Raw genomic sequence first — 18,141 nt, forward strand, 5'->3', positions numbered from 1 at the left:
CTGGTTTGTACTGGTCTTGACTGGTTTGTACTGGTTTATACTGGTCCTGACTGGTTTATACTGGTTCATACTGGCCTTGACTGGTTTATACTGGTCCTGACTGGTCCTGACTGGTTTGTACTGGTCCATACTGGTTTATACCAGTCCATACTGGTTCTTACTGGTCCATGCCCCCCTCAGGCAGCAAGGCCAAGCAGCCGAGGTAGACTGGTTTATACTGGTTTAGACTGGTTTATACTGGTTTATACTGGTCTGTACTGGTTCATAGGAGTCCATAGGGGTTTATATTGATTCTAGCAGGTCCATACTGGTTCTAACTGGTCCATACTGGTTTTTAGTGGTCCATACTGGTCCATACTGGTTCTCACTGGTCCGTGCCCCCACAGGCAGCATCACTAAGTGTGTGAGCTGTACTGGTTTATACTGGTCCATACTGGTCCATATAGATCAATAGTGGTTTATTCTGGTTTGTAGTGGTTTATACTGGTTTATACTGGTTCTAACTGGTTCCTGCCCCCTTAGGCAGCATCGCCAAGCGGCTGAGCCAAACTGGTTTATACTGGTCCATAGGGGTCCATTGTGGTTTATACAGATCCATAGTGGTTTATACTGGTCCATACTGGTCCATACTGGTTTATACTGGTTCTAACTGGTCCATGCTCCCTTTAGGCAGCATTGCCGAGTGCCTGAGCCTGACTGGTTTATACTGGTCCATAAGGGTCCATAGTGGTTTATACTGGTCCGTAGTGGTTTACACAGATCCATAATGGTTTATACTGGTCCTAACTGGTCCATACTGGTTTATACTGGTCCATACTGGTTCTAACTGGTCCGTGCCCCCCCCAGGCAGCATCGCCAAGTGGCTGAGCCAGACTGGTTTATACTGGTCCATAGTGGTTTACACAGATCCATAATGGTTTATACTGGTCCATACTGGTTTATACTGGTTCTAACTGGTCCATACTGGTTCTAACTGGTCCCTGCCCCCCCAGGCAGCATCGCCAAGCGGCTGAGCCTGACTGGTTTATACTGGTCCATAGTGGTTTATACTGGTTCTAATCAGTATATACTGGTCCATACTGGTTTATACTGGTCCGTACTGGTCCATACTGGTTTATACTGGTTTTAACCGGTCCATACTGGTCCGTGCCCCCCCAGGCAGCATCGCCAAGCGCCTGAGCCTGACTGGTTTATACTGGTTCATAGGGATCCATAGTGGTTTATACTGGCCCATAGTGGTTTATACAGATCCATACTGGTTTATACTGGTCCATACTGGTCCATACTGGTTTATACTGGTTCTAACTGGTACATGCCTCCTTTAGGCAGCGTTGCCAAGCGGCTGAGCCAGACTGGTTTATACTGGTCCATAAGGATCCATAGTGGTTTATACTGGTTCATACTGGTCCATATAGATCAATAGTGGTTTATACTGGTCCGTAGTGGTTTATACTGGTTTATACTGGTCCATACTGGTTCTAACCAGTCCATACTGGTCCCTGCCCCCTCAGGCAGCATCGCCAAGCGGCTGAGCCAGACTGGGTTATACTGGTCCATAGTGGTTTATACTGGTTCTAATCAGTATATACTGGTCCATACTGGTTTATACTGATTCTAACTGGTCCATACTGGTTCTAACTGGTCCATACTGGTCCATGCCCCCTTAAGGCAGCATTGCCAAGCGGCTGAGCCAGACTGGTTTATACTGGTCCATAGGGATCCATAGTGATTTATACTGGTCCATAGTGGTTTATACAGATCCGTAATGGTTTATACTGGTTCTAACTGGTCCATACTGGTCCATACTGGTTCTAACTGGTTCTAACTGGTCCATACTGGTTCTAACTGGTCCCTGCTCCCCCAGGCAGTATCGCCAAGCGGCTGAGCCAGACTGGTTTATACTGGTCCATAGTGGTTTATACAGATCCATAGTGGTTTATACTGGTTTATACTGGTCCATACTGGTCCATAGGGGTCCATACTGGTCCACACCGGTTCTAACCGGTCCATTCCCCCCCCAGGCAGCATCGCCAAGCGGCTGAGCCAGACTGGTTTATACTGGTTCATAGGGATCCATAATGGTTTATACTGGTTCATACTGGTCCATATAGATCAATAGTGGTTTATACTGGTCCATACTGGTTCTAACTGGTCCATACTGGTCCATACTGGTTCTAACCGGTCCGTGCCCCCCCAGGCAGCATCGCCAAGCGGCTGAGCCAGACTGGTTTATACTGGTCCATAGGGATCCATAGTGGTTTATACTGGTCCATACTGGTCCATACAGATCCATAATGGTTTATACTGGTCCATACTGGTCCATACAGATCCATAGTGGTTTATACTGGTCCATACTGGTCCATACAGATCCATAGTGGTTTATACTGGTCCGTAGTGGTTTATACTGGTTTATACTGGTTCTAACTGGTCCATACTGGTTCTAACTGGTCCATACTGGTTCTGACTGGTCCCTGCCCCCCCAGGCAGCATCGCCAAGCGGCTGAGCCAGACTGGTTTATACTGGTCCATACTGGTTTATACAGATCAATAGTAGTTTATACTGGTCCGTAGTGGTTTATACTGGTCCATACTGGTTCTAACCGGTCCACACCGGTCCATACCCCCCCCAGGCAGCATTGCCAAGCGGCTGAGCCAGACTGGTTTATACTGGTCCGTAGTGGTTCTAACTGGTCCATACTGGTCCGTAGTGGTTCTAACTGGTCCATACTGGTCCATACCGGTTCTAACCGGTCCCTGCCCCCCCCAGGCAGCATCGCCAAGCGGCTGAGCTCGGTGGGCGCCGAGAACACGGAGGAGAACCGGCGCTGGTACCGGCAGCTGCTGTTCACGGCCGACAAGCGCGTGGAGCCGTGCATCGGCGGCGTCATCCTGTTCCACGAGACCATGTACCAGAAGGCCGACGACGGGCGCCCCTTCCCGCAGGTCATCAGGGACAAGGGGGCCCTGGTGGGCATCAAGGTGAGCCCTGGGGACATTGGGGACACTGGGGACATTGGGGACATTGAGGGGCATTGGGGATGTTGGGGACATTGGGGGGACATTGGGGACATTGAGGGATCTTGGGGACACCTGGGGACACCTCGGGAACATTGGGGACATTGAGGGGGCATTGGGGACACCTTGGGGACATTGGGGACATTGGGGGGACATTGGGGACATTGGGGACATTGGGGACACCTTGGGGACATTGGGGACATTGGGGACATTGGGGACACCTTGGAACCTTGGGGACACCTTGGGGACATTGAGGGACCTTGGGTGTTCCTTGGGTTGGTTGAGGATGGAGAGGTGGGAGCCACATCTGAGACGGGTTCAGAGGGTGAGGTGGGGACACTTTGGGGACATTTTGAGTCTTGAGGACATTGGGGACATTGGGGACACTTTGGGGACACTTTGGGGACATTGGGGACATTGGGGACACGGTGGCCGTGCCGTGTCCCGCTGTCCCCTGACGCCGTGTCCCCCCCTCCCCAGGTTGACAAGGGCGTGGTGCCCCTGGCCGGCACCAACGGCGAGACCACGACCCAGGGTGAGTGACAGCCCTGTCCCCAGGGCCACCACTGTGTCCCCAGGGCCACCACCCTGTGCCCAGGGCCACCAACCTGTGCCCAGGGCCACCAACCTGTGCCCATCCCTGTCCCCAGGGCCACCAACCTGTGCCCATCCCTGTCCCAGCCCTGTCCCCAAGGCCACCACGGTGTCCCCAGTGCCACCACTCTGTCCCCATCCCTGTGTCACCGCCGTGTCCCCGATGCCACCCTGGTGTCCCTGTTCCTGTGTCACAGCTGTGTCCCCGATGCCACCACAGTGTCCCTGTCCCTGTCGCTGCCCTGTCCCCAAGGCCACCATAATGTCCCTGTCACAGCCCTGTCCCCAGGGCTGCCACCCTGTCCCTGTCACGGCTGTGTCCCCAAGGCCACCAACCTGTCCCCAGGGCCACCACTGTGTCCCCATCCCTGTCACTGCCCTGTCCCCAAGGCCACCGGGGTGTCCCCAAGGCCACCACCCTGTCCTCAGGGCCACCACCGTGTCACTGTCCCTGTCACAGCCCTGTCCCCAGGGCCACCACTGTGTCCCCATCCCTGTCACTGCCCTGTCCCCAGGGCCACCACTGTGTCCCCATTGCCACGGTTCTGTCCCTGTCACAGCCATGTTCCCAATGTCACAGCCCTGTCCCCAAGGCCACCATGGTGTCTCTAGTGCCACCACTGTGTCACTGTCCCTGTCACAGCCCTGTCCCCAAGGCCACCGCCCTGTCCCCAGGGTCACCACTGCGTCCCCAAGGCCACCACCATGTCCCTGTCCCTGTCACCTCCGTGTCCCCATCCCTGTCACTGCCCTGTCCCCAGTGCCACCACCCTGTCCCCAGGGCCACCACTGTGTCACTGTCCCTGTCACAGCCCTGTCCCCAAGGCCACCCTGGTGTCCCCATTGCTGTGTCACCCTCCCAGCCCAGCCTGTGCCACCACAGGGTCCTGTGTCCCCAATGTCCCCAATGTCCCAATGTCCCAATGTCCCAATGTCCCCAATGTCCCCAATGTCCCCAATGTCCCAATGTCCCCAATGTCCCCAATGTCCCCAATGATGTCCCCAATGTCCCCCAATGTCCCCCAATGTCCCCAATGTCCCAATGTCCCAATGTCCCAATGTCCCCAATGTCCCAATGTCCCCAATGTCCCCAATGTCCCAATGTCCCCAATGTCCCCAATGTCCCCAATGTCCCCAATGTCCCCAATGTCCCAAAATGTCCCAATGTCCCCAATGTCCCCAATGTCCCCAATCCCATTTTTCCCAATTTTCCACCTTTTTTCCCCATTTTTTGTCCAATTTTTTCCTGTTTTTTTCCAATTTTTTCTCCAATTTTCCCCCATTTTTCCTCAATGTCCCCAATCCCATTTTTTCCCAATTTTCCACCATTTTTTCCCAATTTTCCACCAATTTTCCTCATTTTTCACTGTTTTTTCTCATTTTTTCACCATTTTTTTCTCAAATTTTCTCCAATTTTTTTCCAAATTTTTTCTCAATGTCCCCAATCCCAATTTTTCCCTTTTCCCACCCATTTTTTCCCAATGTCCCAAATCCATTTTTCCCAATTTTCCACCTTTTTTCCCCATTTTTTGTCCCATTTTTTCCTATTTTTTTCCAATTTTTCCCCCATTTTTTCTCAAATTTTCTCCAATTTTTTTCCCAATTTTCCCCCATTTTTTCTCAATGTCCCCACTCCCATTTTTCCCAATTTTCCACCATTTTTTCCTCAAATTTCCACCAATTTTCCTCATTTTTTCCACCATTTTTCCTCATTTTTTCACCATTTTTTTCTCAAATTTTCTCCAATTTTTTCCAAATTTTTTCTCAATGTCCCCAATCCCAATTTTTCCCTTTCCCCACCCATTTTTTCCCAATGTCCCCAAATCCATTTTTCCCAATTTTCCACCTTTTTTCCCCATTTTTCGTCCCATTTTTCCTATTTTTTGTCCCAATTTTCCACCATTTTATTCTCAAATTTCCACCAATTTTCCCCCCATTTTTTTCTCAAATTTTCTCCAATTTTTTCCCAAATTTTCCCCATCTTTTCCCAATGTCCCCAATGCATTTTTCCCAATTTTCCACCTTTCCCCCATTTTTTGTCCCATTTTTTCCTATTTTTTTCCAATTTTTCCCCCATTTTTTTCTCAAATTTCCACCAATTTTCACCATTTTTTTCTCAAATTTTCTCCAATTTTTTTCCAATTTTTCCCCATTTTTTCTCAATGTCCCCAATCCCATTTTTTCCCAATTTTCCACCATTTTTCCCAAATTTCCACCAATTTTCCTCATTTTTTCACTGTTTTTTCTCATTTTTTCACCAATTTTTCTCAAATTTTCTCCAATTTTTTCCAATTTTGTTCTCAATGTCCCCAATTCCAATTTTTCCCTTTTCCCACCCATTTTTTCCCAATGTCCCCAATCCATTTTTTCCCAATTTTCCACCTTTTTTCCCCATTTTTTGTCCCATTTTTTCCTATTTTTTTCCAATTTTTCCCCCATTTTTTTCTCAAATTTCTGCCAATTTTCCCCATTTTTTCACCATTTTTTCTCAAATTTTCTCCAATTTTTTCCCAAATTTTCCCCCATTTCTTCTCAATGTCCCCAATCCCATTTTTCCCAATTTTCCACCTTTTTTCCCCATTTTTTGTCCCATTTTTTCCTATTTTTTTCCAATTTTTCCACCATTTTTTTCTCAAATTTCAACCAATTTTCCCCAATTTTTCACCATTTTTCCCAAATTTTCCCCCATTTTTCCTCAATGTCCCCAATCCCATTTTTCCCCAATTTTCCACCAATTTTCCTCATTTTTCCACCATTTTTTCTCATTTTTTCACCGATTTTTCTCAAATTTTCTCCAAATTTTTCCAATTTTTTTCTCAATGTCCCCAATCCCAATTTTTCACTTTTCCCACCCATTTTTTCCCAATGTCCCCAATCCATTTTTTCCCAATTTTCCACCTTTTTTCCCCATTTTTTGTCCAATTTTTTCCTATTTTTTTCCAATTTTTCTCCCATTTTTTCTCAAATTTCTGCCAATTTTCCCCATTTTTTCACTTTCTTTTCTCAAATTTTCTCCAATTTTTTCCCAAATTTTCCCCCATTTTTCCTCAATGTCCCCAATCCCATTTTTTCCCAATTTTCCACCATTTTTTCCCAATTTTCCACCAATTTTCCTCATTTTTTCACCATTTTTTCTCGTTTTTTCACCATTTTTTCTCAAATTTTCTCCAATTTTTCCCCCATTTTTTCCCAATGTCCCCAATCCATTTTTCCCAATTTTCCAATTTTTTTCCCCATTTTTTGTTCGATTTTTTCCTATTTTTTTCCATTTTTTTCCCCATTTTTTTCTCAAATTTTCTCCAATTTTTTCCCAAATTTTCCCCCATTTTTCCTCAATGTCCCCAATCCCATTTTTCCCAATTTTCCACCATTTTTTCCCAATTTTCCACCAATTTTCCCCATTTTTTCACCATTTTTTCTCATTTTTTCACCATTTTTTCTCTCAAATTTTCTCCAATTTTTCCCCCATTTTTTCTCAATGTCCCCAATCCCAATTTTTCCCTTTTCCCACCCATTTTTTCCCAATGTCCCCAATCCATTTTTCCCAATTTTCCACCTTTTTTCCCCATTTTTCGTCCGATTTTTTCCTATTTTTTTCCAATTTTTCCCCCATTTTTTTCTCAAATTTCCACCAATTTTCCCCATTTTTCACCGTTTTTTCCTCAAATTTTCTCCAATTTTTTTCCCAAATTTTCCCCCATTTTTTCTCAAATTTTCTCCAATTTTTTGTCCCAATTTTCCACCATTTTTTCTCAAATTTCCACCAATTTTCCTCATTTTTTCACTGTTTTTTCTCATTTTTTCACCGTTTTTTTCTCAATTTTTCTCCAATTTTTTCCAAATTTTTTCTCAACGTTCCCAATCCCAATTTTTCCCTTTTCCCACCCATTTTTTCCCAATGTCCCCAATCCATTTTTCCCAATTTTCCACCTTTTTTCCCCATTTTTTGTCCGATTTTTCCCTATTTTTTCCCAATTTTTCCCCATTTTTTTCTCAAATTTCTGCCAATTTTCCTCGTTTTTCATCCAATTTTTTCTCAAATTTTCTCCAATTTTTCCCAAATTTTCCCCCATTTTTTCTCAATGTCCCCAATCCCAATTTTCCCCAATTTTCCACCATTTTTTTCTTAATTTTTCACTGTTTTTTCTCATTTTTTCACCGTTCTTTCTCCATTTTTTTCCCAATTTTTTCCTCCATGTCCCCACCGATGTCCCCAATGTCCCCAATGTCCCCAACATCCCCAATGTCCTCAATGTCCCCAATGTCCTCAATGTCCCCAATCCCATTTTTTCCCAATTCTCCACCGATCTTCCTCATTTTTCCACCGTTTTTTTCTCATTTTTTCACCATTTTCTTCTCAAATTTTCTCCAATTTTTTTCCAATTTTTTTCTCAATGTCCCCCAATGTCCCCAAAGGTCCTCAATGTCCCCAATGTCCCCAATCCCATTTTCCCCAATTTTCCACCATTTTTTTCTTAATTTTTCCACCGATTTTCCTCATTTTTCCACCGTTTTTTCTCGTTTTTTCACCGTTCTTTCTCCATTTTTTCCCAATTTTTTCTTCCGTGTCCCCACCGATGTCCCCAAATGTCCCCAATGTTCCCAATGTCCCCAACACCTCCGAAGTCTTCAATGTCCTCAATGTCCCCAATGTCCTCAATCCCATTTTTTCCCAATTTTCCACCATTGTTTTCTCAAGTTTCCACCGATTTTTCTCAAATTTTCTCCGATTTTTTCCCAATTTTTTCCTCCGTGTCCCCACCGATGTCCCCAATGTCCTCAATGTCCTCAATGTCCTCAATCCCATTTTTCCCAATTCTCCACTGATTTTCCTCATTTTTTCACCGATTTTTCTCAAATTTTTTCTGATTTTTTTCCAAATTTTTTCTTAATGTCCCCAACGTCCCCAATGTCTCCAATCCCATTTTTTCCCAATTCTCCACCGATCTTCCTCATTTTTTCACAGATCTTCCTCATTTTTTCACCGTTTTTTCTCCATTTTTTTTCCCAATTTTTTCCTCCACGTCCCCTCCATGTCCCCGCCGATGTCCCCAAATGTCCCCAAATGTCCCCAATGTCCCCAATGTCCCCAATCCCATTTTCCCCAATTTTCCACCATTTTTTCCTCAAATTTCCTCCAATTTTTTTCCAGATTTTTTTTCAATGTCCCCAATCCCATTTTTTCCCCAATTCTCCACCTATCTTCCTCATTTTTTCACCATTTTTTTCTCAAATTTTCTCCGATTTTTTTCCAAATTTTTTCTTAATGTCCCCAATGTCCCCAACATCCCCAACATCCCCAATGTCCCCAATGTCCCCAATGTCCCCAACATCCCCAATGTCCCCAATGTCCCCAACATCCCCAATGTCCCCAATGTCCCCAATGTCCCCAATCCCATTTTTCCCAATTTTCCACAATTTTTTCCCAATTCTCCACTGATTTTCCTCATTTTTTTCACTGTTTTTTCTCAAATTTTCTCTGATTTTTTTCCAGATTTTTTTCTCAATGTCCCCAATGTCCCCAATGTCCCCAATCCCATTTTTTCCCAATTTTCCACCATTTTTTCCTCAAATTTCCTCCAATTTTTTTCCAGATTTTTTCTCAATGTCCCCAATGTCCTCAATCCCATTTTTCCCCAATTCTCCACTGATCTTCCTCATTTTTCCACCAATTTTCCTCATTTTTTCACCGTTTTTTCTCATTTTTTCACCGTTTTTTCTCCAATTTTTTCCCAAATTTTTCCTCCACGTCCCCTCCGTGTCCCCTCCAATGTCCCCAACATCCCCAATGTCCCCAATGTCCCCAATCCCATTTTTTCCCCAATTCTCCACCGATCTTCCTCATTTTTCCACCATTTTTCCTCATTTTTTCACCGTTTTTTCTCCATTTTTTTTCCCAATTTTTTCCTCCGTGTCCCCACTGATGTCCCCAAATGTCCCCAATGTCCCCAAAGGTCCCCAATGTCCCCAATGTCCCCAATCCCATTTTTTCCCAATTCTCCACCGATTTTCCTCATTTTTTCACCGTTTTTTCTCGTTTTTTCACCGATTTTCCTCGTTTTTTCACCGTTCTTTCTCCATTTTTTTCCCAATTTTTTTCCTCCGTGTCCCCTCCGTGTCCCCAATGTCCCCAATGTCCCCAATGTCCCCAATGTCCCCAATCCCATTTTTCCCAATTTTCCACCATTTTTTTCTCAAATTTCCACCGATTTTTCTCAAGTTTTCTCCAATTTTTTTCCAATTTTTTTCTCAATATCCCCAATGTCCCCAATCCCAATTTTTCCCTTTTCCCACCCATTTTATACCAATGTCCCCAATGCATTTTTTCCCAATTTTCCACCTTTTTTCCCCATTTTTCGTCCAATTTTTTCCTATTTTTTCCAATTTTTTCACCTTTTTTTCTCCAATTTTTCCCCATTTTTTCTCAATGTCCCCAAATGTCCCCAATCCATTTTTTCCCAATTTTCCACCTTTTTCCCCCATTTTTGTCCGATTTTTTTCTATTTTTTTCCAATTTTTCCACCATTTTTTTCTCAAATTTCTGCCAATTTTCCCCATTTTTTTCACCATTTTTTTCTCAAATTTTCTCCAATTTTTTCCCAAATTTTCCCCCATTTTTTCTCAATGTCCCCAATCCCATTTTTCCCAATTTTCCACCATTTTTTCCCAATTTTCCACTGATTTTCCTCATTTTTTCACAATTTTTTCTCATTTTTTCACCATTTTTTTCTCAAATTTTCTCCAATTTTTTTCCAATTTTTTTTCTCAATGTCCCCAATCCCAATTTTCCCCTTTTCCCACCCATTTTTTCCCAATGTCCCCAATCCATTTTTCCCAATTTTCCACCTTTTTCCCCATTTTTTATCCGATTTTTTTCTATTTTTTTCCATTTTTTTCACCTTTTTTTCTCCAATTTTCCCCCATTTCTTCTCAATGTCCCCAATTCCATTTTTCCCAATTTTCCACCTTTTTTTCCTCAAATTTCTGCCAATTTTCCCCATTTTTTCACCATTTTTTCTCAAATTTTCTCCAATTTTTTCCCAAATTTTCCCCCATTTTTCCTCAATGTCCCCAATCCCATTTTTCCCAATTTTCCACCATTTTTTCCTCAAATTTCCACCAATTTTCCTCATTTTTTCACTGTTTTTCCTCATTTTTTCACCATTTTTTTCTCAAATTTTCTCCAATTTTTCCCCCATTTTTCTCAATATCCCCAATCCCAATTTTTCCCTTTTCCCACCCATTTTTTCCCAATGTCCCCAATCCCATTTTTCCCAATTTTCCACCTTTTTCCCCCATTTTTTGTCCAATTTTTTCCTATTTTTTTCCAATTTTTCCATTTTTTTCTCCAATTTCCACCATTTTTCCCCATTTTTTTCTCAAATTTTCTCCAATTTTATTCCAAATTTTTTCTCAATGTCCCCAATGTCCCCAACACCCCCAACATCCCCAATGTCCTCAATGTCCCCAATCCCATTTTTTCCCAATTCTCCACCGATCTTCCTCATTTTTTCACCGATTTTCCTCTTTTTTTCACTGTTTTTTCTCATTTTTTCACCATTTTTTTCTCAAATTTCTGCCAATTTTGCCCATTTTTTTCACCATTTTTTCCCAAATTTTCCCCCATTTTTTCTCAATGTCCCCAATCCCATTTTCCCCAATTCTCCACTGATCTTCCTCATTTTTTCACCATTTTTCCTCATTTTTCCACCGTTTTTTCTCGTTTTTCACCGTTTTTCTCCATTTTTTTTCCCAATTTTTTCCTCCACGTCCCCTCTGTGTCCCCAATGTCCCCAATGTCCCCAACATCCCCAACATCCCCAATGTCCCCAATGTCCCCAATGTCCCCAATCCCATTTTTTCCCCAATTCTCCACCAATCTTCCTCATTTTTTCACCGATTTTCCTCTTTTTTTCACTGTTTTTTCTCGTTTTTTCACCATTTTTTTCTCAAATTTTCTCCAATTTTTTTCCAATTTTTTTCTCAATATCCCCAATGTCCCCAATGTCCCCAATCCCAATTTTTCCCTTTTCCCACCCATTTTTTCCCAATGTCCCCAATCCATTTTTCCCAATTTTCCACCTTTTTTCCCCATTTTTTGTCTGATTTTTTCCTATTTTTTTCCAATTTTTTCACCTTTTTTTCTCCAATTTTCCCCCATTTTTTCTCAATGTCCCCAATGTCCCCAATCCCATTTTCCCCAATTTTCCACCATTTTTTTCTCAAATTTCCTCCGTTTTTTCTCGTTTTTTCACCAATTTTCCTTATTTTTTCACTTTTTTTTCTCGTTTTTTCACCGTTTTTTCTCCGATTTTTTCCCAAATTTTTCTCTCTACGTCCCCTCCATGTCCCCTCCGATGTCCCCTCCAATATCCCCAATGTCCCCAGTCCCAACATCCCCAATGTCCCCAATGTCCCCAATGTCCCCAATCCCATTTTTTCCCCAATTCTCCACCAATCTTCCTCATTTTTTCACCGATTTTTCTCAAATTTTCTCCAATTTTATTCCAAATTTTTTCTCAATGTCCCCCAATGTCCCCAACATCCCCAATGTCCCCAATGTCCCCAATCCCTTTTTTCCCCAATTCTCCACCCATTTTTTTCTCAAATTTCCTCCGTTTTTTCTCGTTTTTTCACCAATCTTCCTCATTTTTCCACCGTTTTTTCTCGTTTTTTCACCGTTCTTTCTCCAATTTTTTCCCAAATTTTCTCTCCACGTCCCCTCCGTGTCCTCAATGTCCCCAATGTCCCCAATGTCCCCAATGTCCCCAATCCCATTTTTTCCCCAATTTTCCACCTTTTTTTTCTCAAATTTCCTCCGATTTTCCTCATTTTTTCACCGTTTTTTCACCGATTTTTTCCCAATTTTTTCCTCCATGTCCCCGCTGATGTCCCCAATATCCCCAATGTCCTCAATGTCCTCAATGTCCTCAATCCCATTTTTTCCCAATTTTCCACCATTTTTTTCTCAATTCTCCACCGATTTTCCTCATTTTTTCACCGATTTTTCTCAAATTTTCTCCAATTTTTTTCCAGATTTTTTTCTCAATGTCCCCCAATGTCCCCAAAGGTCCTCAGTGTCCCCAATGTCCCCAATCCCATTTTCCCCAATTTCCACCATTTTTTTCTTAATTTTTCACCGATTTTCCTCATTTTTCCACCGTTTTTCCTCATTTTTTCACTGATTTTTCTCAAATTTTCTCCAATTTTTTTCCAATTTTTTTCTCAATGTCCCCAATCCCAATTTTCCCTTTTCCCACCCATTTTTTCCCAATGTCCCCAATCCATTTTTCCCAATTTTCCACCTTTTTTCCCCATTTTTCGTCCGATTTTTTCCTATTTTTTTCCAATTTTTTCACCATTTTTTCTCAAATTTCCACCAATTTCCCCCATTTTTTTTCTCAAATTTTCTCCAATTTTTTTCCCCAAATTTTCCCCCATTTTTTCTCAATGTCCCCAATCCCCTTTTTCCCAATTTTCCACCATTTTTTCCTCAAATTTCCACCAATTTTCCTCATTTTTTCACTGTTTTTCCTCATTTTTTCACCATTTTTTTCTCGAATTTTCTCCATTTTTTTCCAATTTTTTTCTCAATGTCCTCAAATGTCCCCAATTCCAATTTTCCCCTTTTCCCACCCATTTTTTCCCAATGTCCCGAAATCCATTTTTTCCCAATTTTCCACCTTTTTTCCCCATTTTTTATCCGATTTTTTCCAATTTTTCCACAATTTTTTTCTCAAATTTCTGCCAATTTTCCCCATTTTTTCACCATTTTTTCTCGAATTTTCTCCAATTTTTTCCCAAATTTTCCCCCATTTTTCTCAATGTCCCCAATCCATTTTTCCCAATTTTCCACCTTTTTTCCCCATTTTTCGTCCGATTTTTTCCTATTTTTTTCCAATTTTTCCACCATTTTTTTCTCAAATTTTCTCCAATTTTTTTTCCCAAATTTTCCCCCATTTTTTCTCAATGTCCCCAATCCCATTTTTCCCAATTTTCCACCATTGTTTTCTCAAATTTCCACCGATTTTCCTCGTTTTTTCACCGTTTTTTCTCCGATTTTTTTCCAAATTTTTTCTCAATGTCCCCACTGATGTCCCCAATGTCCCCAATGTCCCCAATGTCCCCAATGTCCCCAATGTCCCCAATGTCCCCAATCCCATTTTCCCCAATTCTCCACTGATCTTCCTCATTTTTCCACCATTTTTCCTCATTTTTTCACCGTTTTTTCTCAAATTTTCTCCAATTTTATTCCAAATTTTTTCTCAATGTCCCCAATGTCCCCAACATCCCCAATGTCCCCAATGTCCCCAATCCCATTTTCCCCAATTTTCCACCATTTTTTCTCAAATTTCCTCCGTTTTTTCTCGTTTTTTCACCGTTTTTCCTCATTTTTTCACCGTTCTTTCTCCATTTTTTTTCCCAATTTTTTTCCTTGATGTCCCCACCAATGTCCCCAATGTCCCCAATGTCCTCAATGTCCCCAATGTCCCCAATCGCATTTTTTCCCAATTTTCCACCATTGTTTTCTCAAATTTCCACCGATTTTTCTCAAATTTTCTCCGATTTTTTCCCAAATTTTCTCTCCACGTCCCCTCCGTGTCCCCAATGTCCCCAATGTCCCCAATCCCATTTTCCCCAATTCTCCACCATTGTTTTCTCAAATTTCCACCGATTTTCCTCATTTTTTCACCATTTTTTTCTCAAATTTTCTCCAATTTTATTCTAAATTTTTTCTCAATGTCCCCAACATCCCCAATGTCCCCAATGTCCCCAATCCCATTTTCCCAATTCTCCACCATTTTTTTCTCAATTCTCCACCGACCTTCCTCATTTTTCCACCGATTTTCCCCATTTTTCCACCGATTTTCCCCATTTTTCCACCGATTTTCCCCATTTTTTCACCGATTTTCCCCATTTTTTCACCGATTTTCCTCATTTTTCCACCGATTTTCCTCATTTTTTCACCGTTCTTTCTCCATTTTTTTTCCCCAATTTTTCCCCTCGGTGTCCCCTCCAATGTCCCCAGGGCTGGACGGGCTGATGGAGCGCTGTGCCCAGTACAAGAAGGACGGCGCTGACTTTGCCAAGTGGCGCTGCGTGCTCAAGATCACGGCGCACACGCCCACGCGCCTGGCGGTGCTGGAGAACGCCAACGTGCTGGCGCGCTACGCCAGCATCTGCCAGCAGGTCACCACTGTCCCCAAAACTGTCACACACTGTCCCCAAGGGTCCCCAAGGGGGCGGGCAGGGAGCGGCAGGGCAGGGGACACCGACAGGTGGCATCTGGAGGGGGTTTGGTGGCATCTGGAGAGGTTTTAATGGATCTGGAGGGGGTTTGGTGGCATCTAGAGGGGGTTTGGTGGAACCTGGAAAAGGTTTGGTGGCATCTAGGAAGGGTTTGGTGGCATCTGGAGGGGGTTTAAAGGATCTAGACCACATTTGGTGGCATCTAGAGAGGGTTTGGTGGCACTTAGGGATGGTTTGGTGGCATCTAGAGGGGGTTTGGTGGCATCTAGAGGGGGTTTGGTGGCACTTAAGGATGGTTTGGTGGCATCTAAACCAGGTATGGTGGCACTTGGAGAGGGTTTAATGGATCAAGAGGGGGTTTGGTGGCATCTACACAGGATTTGGTGGCATCTAGAAAGGGTTTGGTGGCATCTAGAGGGGGTTTGGTGACATCTGGAGAGGGTTTGGTGGCACTTACAGAAGATTTGGGGACATCTAGACCAGGTTTGGTGGCATCTAGGAAGGGTTTGGTGGCACTTAGGGATGTTTGGTGACACCCAGGCTGGGTTTGGTTCATCTGGAGAGGCTTTGGTGGCACCTGGACAGGGTTTGGTGGCACCTCAGTGCCCTGGGCTCCCCTCCTGCTGTGATGTCCCCAATGTCCCCCGCTGTCCCCAATGTCCCCAATGTCCCCAATGTCCCCGATGTCCCCAATGTCCCCTGGTGGCTGACATGTCCCCGATGTCCCCAATGTCCCCAATGTCCCCAAATGTCCCCTGGTGGCTGACATGTCCCCGATGTCCCCGCTGTCCCCGATGTCCCCTGGTGGCTGACATGTCCCCACCGTGTCCCCAGAACGGCATTGTCCCCATCGTGGAGCCCGAGATCCTCCCCGACGGTGACCACGACCTCAAGACGTGCCAGTACGTCACCGAGAAGGTCGGTGCCACCCCGCGCTGTCCCCAGGGGCGGGGGGACACCGGGAGGGGACACCTGAGGGGGTTTGGTGACATCTCCAGAGGGTTTGGTGACACCTGGAGGTGACATCTGAGGGGGTTTGGTGGCATCTGGATGGGGTTTGGTGACAATGTCCCCAATGTCCCCAATGTCCCCAATGTCCCCAATGTCCCCAGTGTCCCCCCAATGTCCCCAGTGGTGTCCCCATTGATGTCACCATGTGTCCCAATGGTGTCCCCAATGATGTCCCCAATGTCCCCAGATGTCCCCAATGGTGTCCCCAATGTCCCCAATGTCCCCAATGTCCCAATGATGTCCCCAATGTCCCCAGTGATGTCCCCAGTGTCCCCAGTGTCCCCAATGTCCCCAGTGGTGTCCCCAATGATGTCCCCAATGTCCCCAGTGATGTCCCAAATGGTGTCCCCAATGTCCCCAATGTCCCCAATGATGTCCCCATGTCCCCCCCAGGTGCTGGCCGCCATGTACAAGGCGCTCAGTGACCAGTGTCCCCAATGATGTCCCCAATGATGTCCCCATTGATGTCCCCAGTGTCCCCAATGATGTCCCCAATGTCCCAATGGTGTCCCCAATGTCCCCAATGGTGTCCCCAATGATGTCCCCAATGATGTCCCCAGTGTCCCCAGTGTCCCCAATGTCCCCAATGGTGTCCCCAATATCCCCAATGTCCCCAATGTCCCCCAATGTCCCCATTGATGTCCCCAATGATGTCCCCAATGTCCCCAATGATGTCCCCAATGTCCCCAATGTCCCAATGTCCCCAAATGTCCCCAAGGTCCCCAGTGGTGTTCCCAATGTCCCCAATATTCCCAACGTCCTCAAATGTTCCCAATGTCCCAATGGTGTCCCCAATGTCCCCAATGTCCCCCAATGTCCCCAATGTCCCCAATGTCCCCAATGGTGTCCCCAATGGTGTCCCCAATGGTGTCCCCAATGTCCCCAATGGTGTCCCCAATGGTGTCCCCAATGTCCCAATGTCCCCAATGGTGTCCCCAATGATGTCCCCAATGTCCCCCAATGTCCCAATGTCCCCCAATGTCCCCAATGTCCCCAGATGTCCCCAATGACGTCCCCAATGATGTCCCCAATGCCCCCCAATGTCCCCAATGATGTCCCCAATGTCCCCAATGGTGTCCCAATGTCCCCAATGTCCCCAATGATGTCCCCAATGCCCCCCAATGTCCCCAATGTCCCAATGTCCCCAGTGTCCCCAATGTCCCCCAATGTCCCCAGTGATGTCCCCAGTGATGTCCCCAATGGTGTCCCCAATGATGTCCCCCATGTCCCCAGTGATGTCCCCAATATCCCCAATGTCCCCAATGTCCCCAATGTCACCAATGTCCCCAGGTCCTCGCCGCCGTGTACAAGGCGCTCAGTGACCACCACGTGTACCTCGAGGGGACACCAATGATGTCACCATGTGTCCCCAATGTCCCAATGTCCCCAATGTCCCAATGTCCCAATGATGTCCCCAATGTCCCCAATATCCCCATTGATGTCCCCATTGATGTCCCCATGTCCCCAGGTCCTTGCTGCCGTGTACAAGGCGCTCAGTGACCACCACGTGTACCTCGAGGGGACACCAGTGATGTCACCCTGTGTCCCCATTGATGTCCCCATGTCCCCAATGTCCCCAATGTCCCCATGTCACCCCCAGGTCCTGGCCGCCGTGTACAAGGCGCTCAGTGACCACCACGTGTACCTCGAGGGGACACCAATGATGTCACCATGTGTCCCCAATGTCCCAATGTCCCCAATGTCCCAATGTCCCAATGATGTCCCCAATGTCCCCAATATCCCCATTGATGTCCCCATTGATGTCCCCATGTCCCCAGGTCCTTGCTGCCGTGTACAAGGCGCTCAGTGACCACCACGTGTACCTCGAGGGGACACCAGTGATGTCACCATGTGTCCCCAGTGTCCCCAATGATGTCCCCAATGTCCCCAATGTCCCCAATGTCCCTCTGTCCCCAGGTGCTGGCCGCGGTGTAGAAGGCGCTCAGTGACCAATGTCCCAATGTCCCCAATGATGTCCCCATTGATGTCCCCAATGTCCCCAATGTCCCCAATGTCCCCAATGTCCCCAGTGTCCCCAATGTCCCCACTGTCCCCAGGTCCTCGCTGCCGTGTACAAGGCGCTCAGTGACCACCACGTGTACCTCGAGGGGACGCTGCTGAAGCCCAACATGGTGACAGCGGGACACGCCTGTGCCACCAAGTACAGCCCCGAGGAGATCGCCATGGCAACGGTCACCGCGCTGCGACGGACTGTGCCACCTGCTGTGCCAGGTCAGTGTCATTGTCATTGTCACCTGTGTGTCAGTGTCA

The 18,141-nt window shown here is 45.4% G+C and overlaps 1 protein-coding gene across 17 annotated transcripts in view; it reads left to right on the forward strand.

Moving 5' to 3' along the window:
* Nucleotides 1-18,141, forward strand: part of ALDOA (aldolase, fructose-bisphosphate A) — a 33,374-nt gene that overhangs the window by 8,348 nt on the left and 6,885 nt on the right. For 9 of the 17 annotated variants that reach the window (XM_074558019.1, XM_074558015.1, XM_074558021.1 and 6 more), the window contains 5 exons: nt 2,768-2,979; nt 3,496-3,550; nt 14,639-14,799; nt 15,694-15,777; nt 17,928-18,102. In XM_074558019.1, coding sequence (XP_074414120.1) covers nt 2,768-2,979; nt 3,496-3,550; nt 14,639-14,799; nt 15,694-15,777; nt 17,928-18,102 — 687 coding nt within the window. The remainder of the gene's footprint in view (nt 1-2,767; nt 2,980-3,495; nt 3,551-14,638; nt 14,800-15,693; nt 15,778-17,927; nt 18,103-18,141) is intronic. The other 8 variants (XM_074558018.1, XM_074558016.1, XM_074558017.1 and 5 more) reach the window with 1 other exon arrangement.

This window comes from Zonotrichia albicollis, chromosome 24 (genome assembly GCF_047830755.1).
Source record: "Zonotrichia albicollis isolate bZonAlb1 chromosome 24, bZonAlb1.hap1, whole genome shotgun sequence".
NCBI classification, from domain to species: Eukaryota; Metazoa; Chordata; class Aves; order Passeriformes; family Passerellidae; genus Zonotrichia; species Zonotrichia albicollis.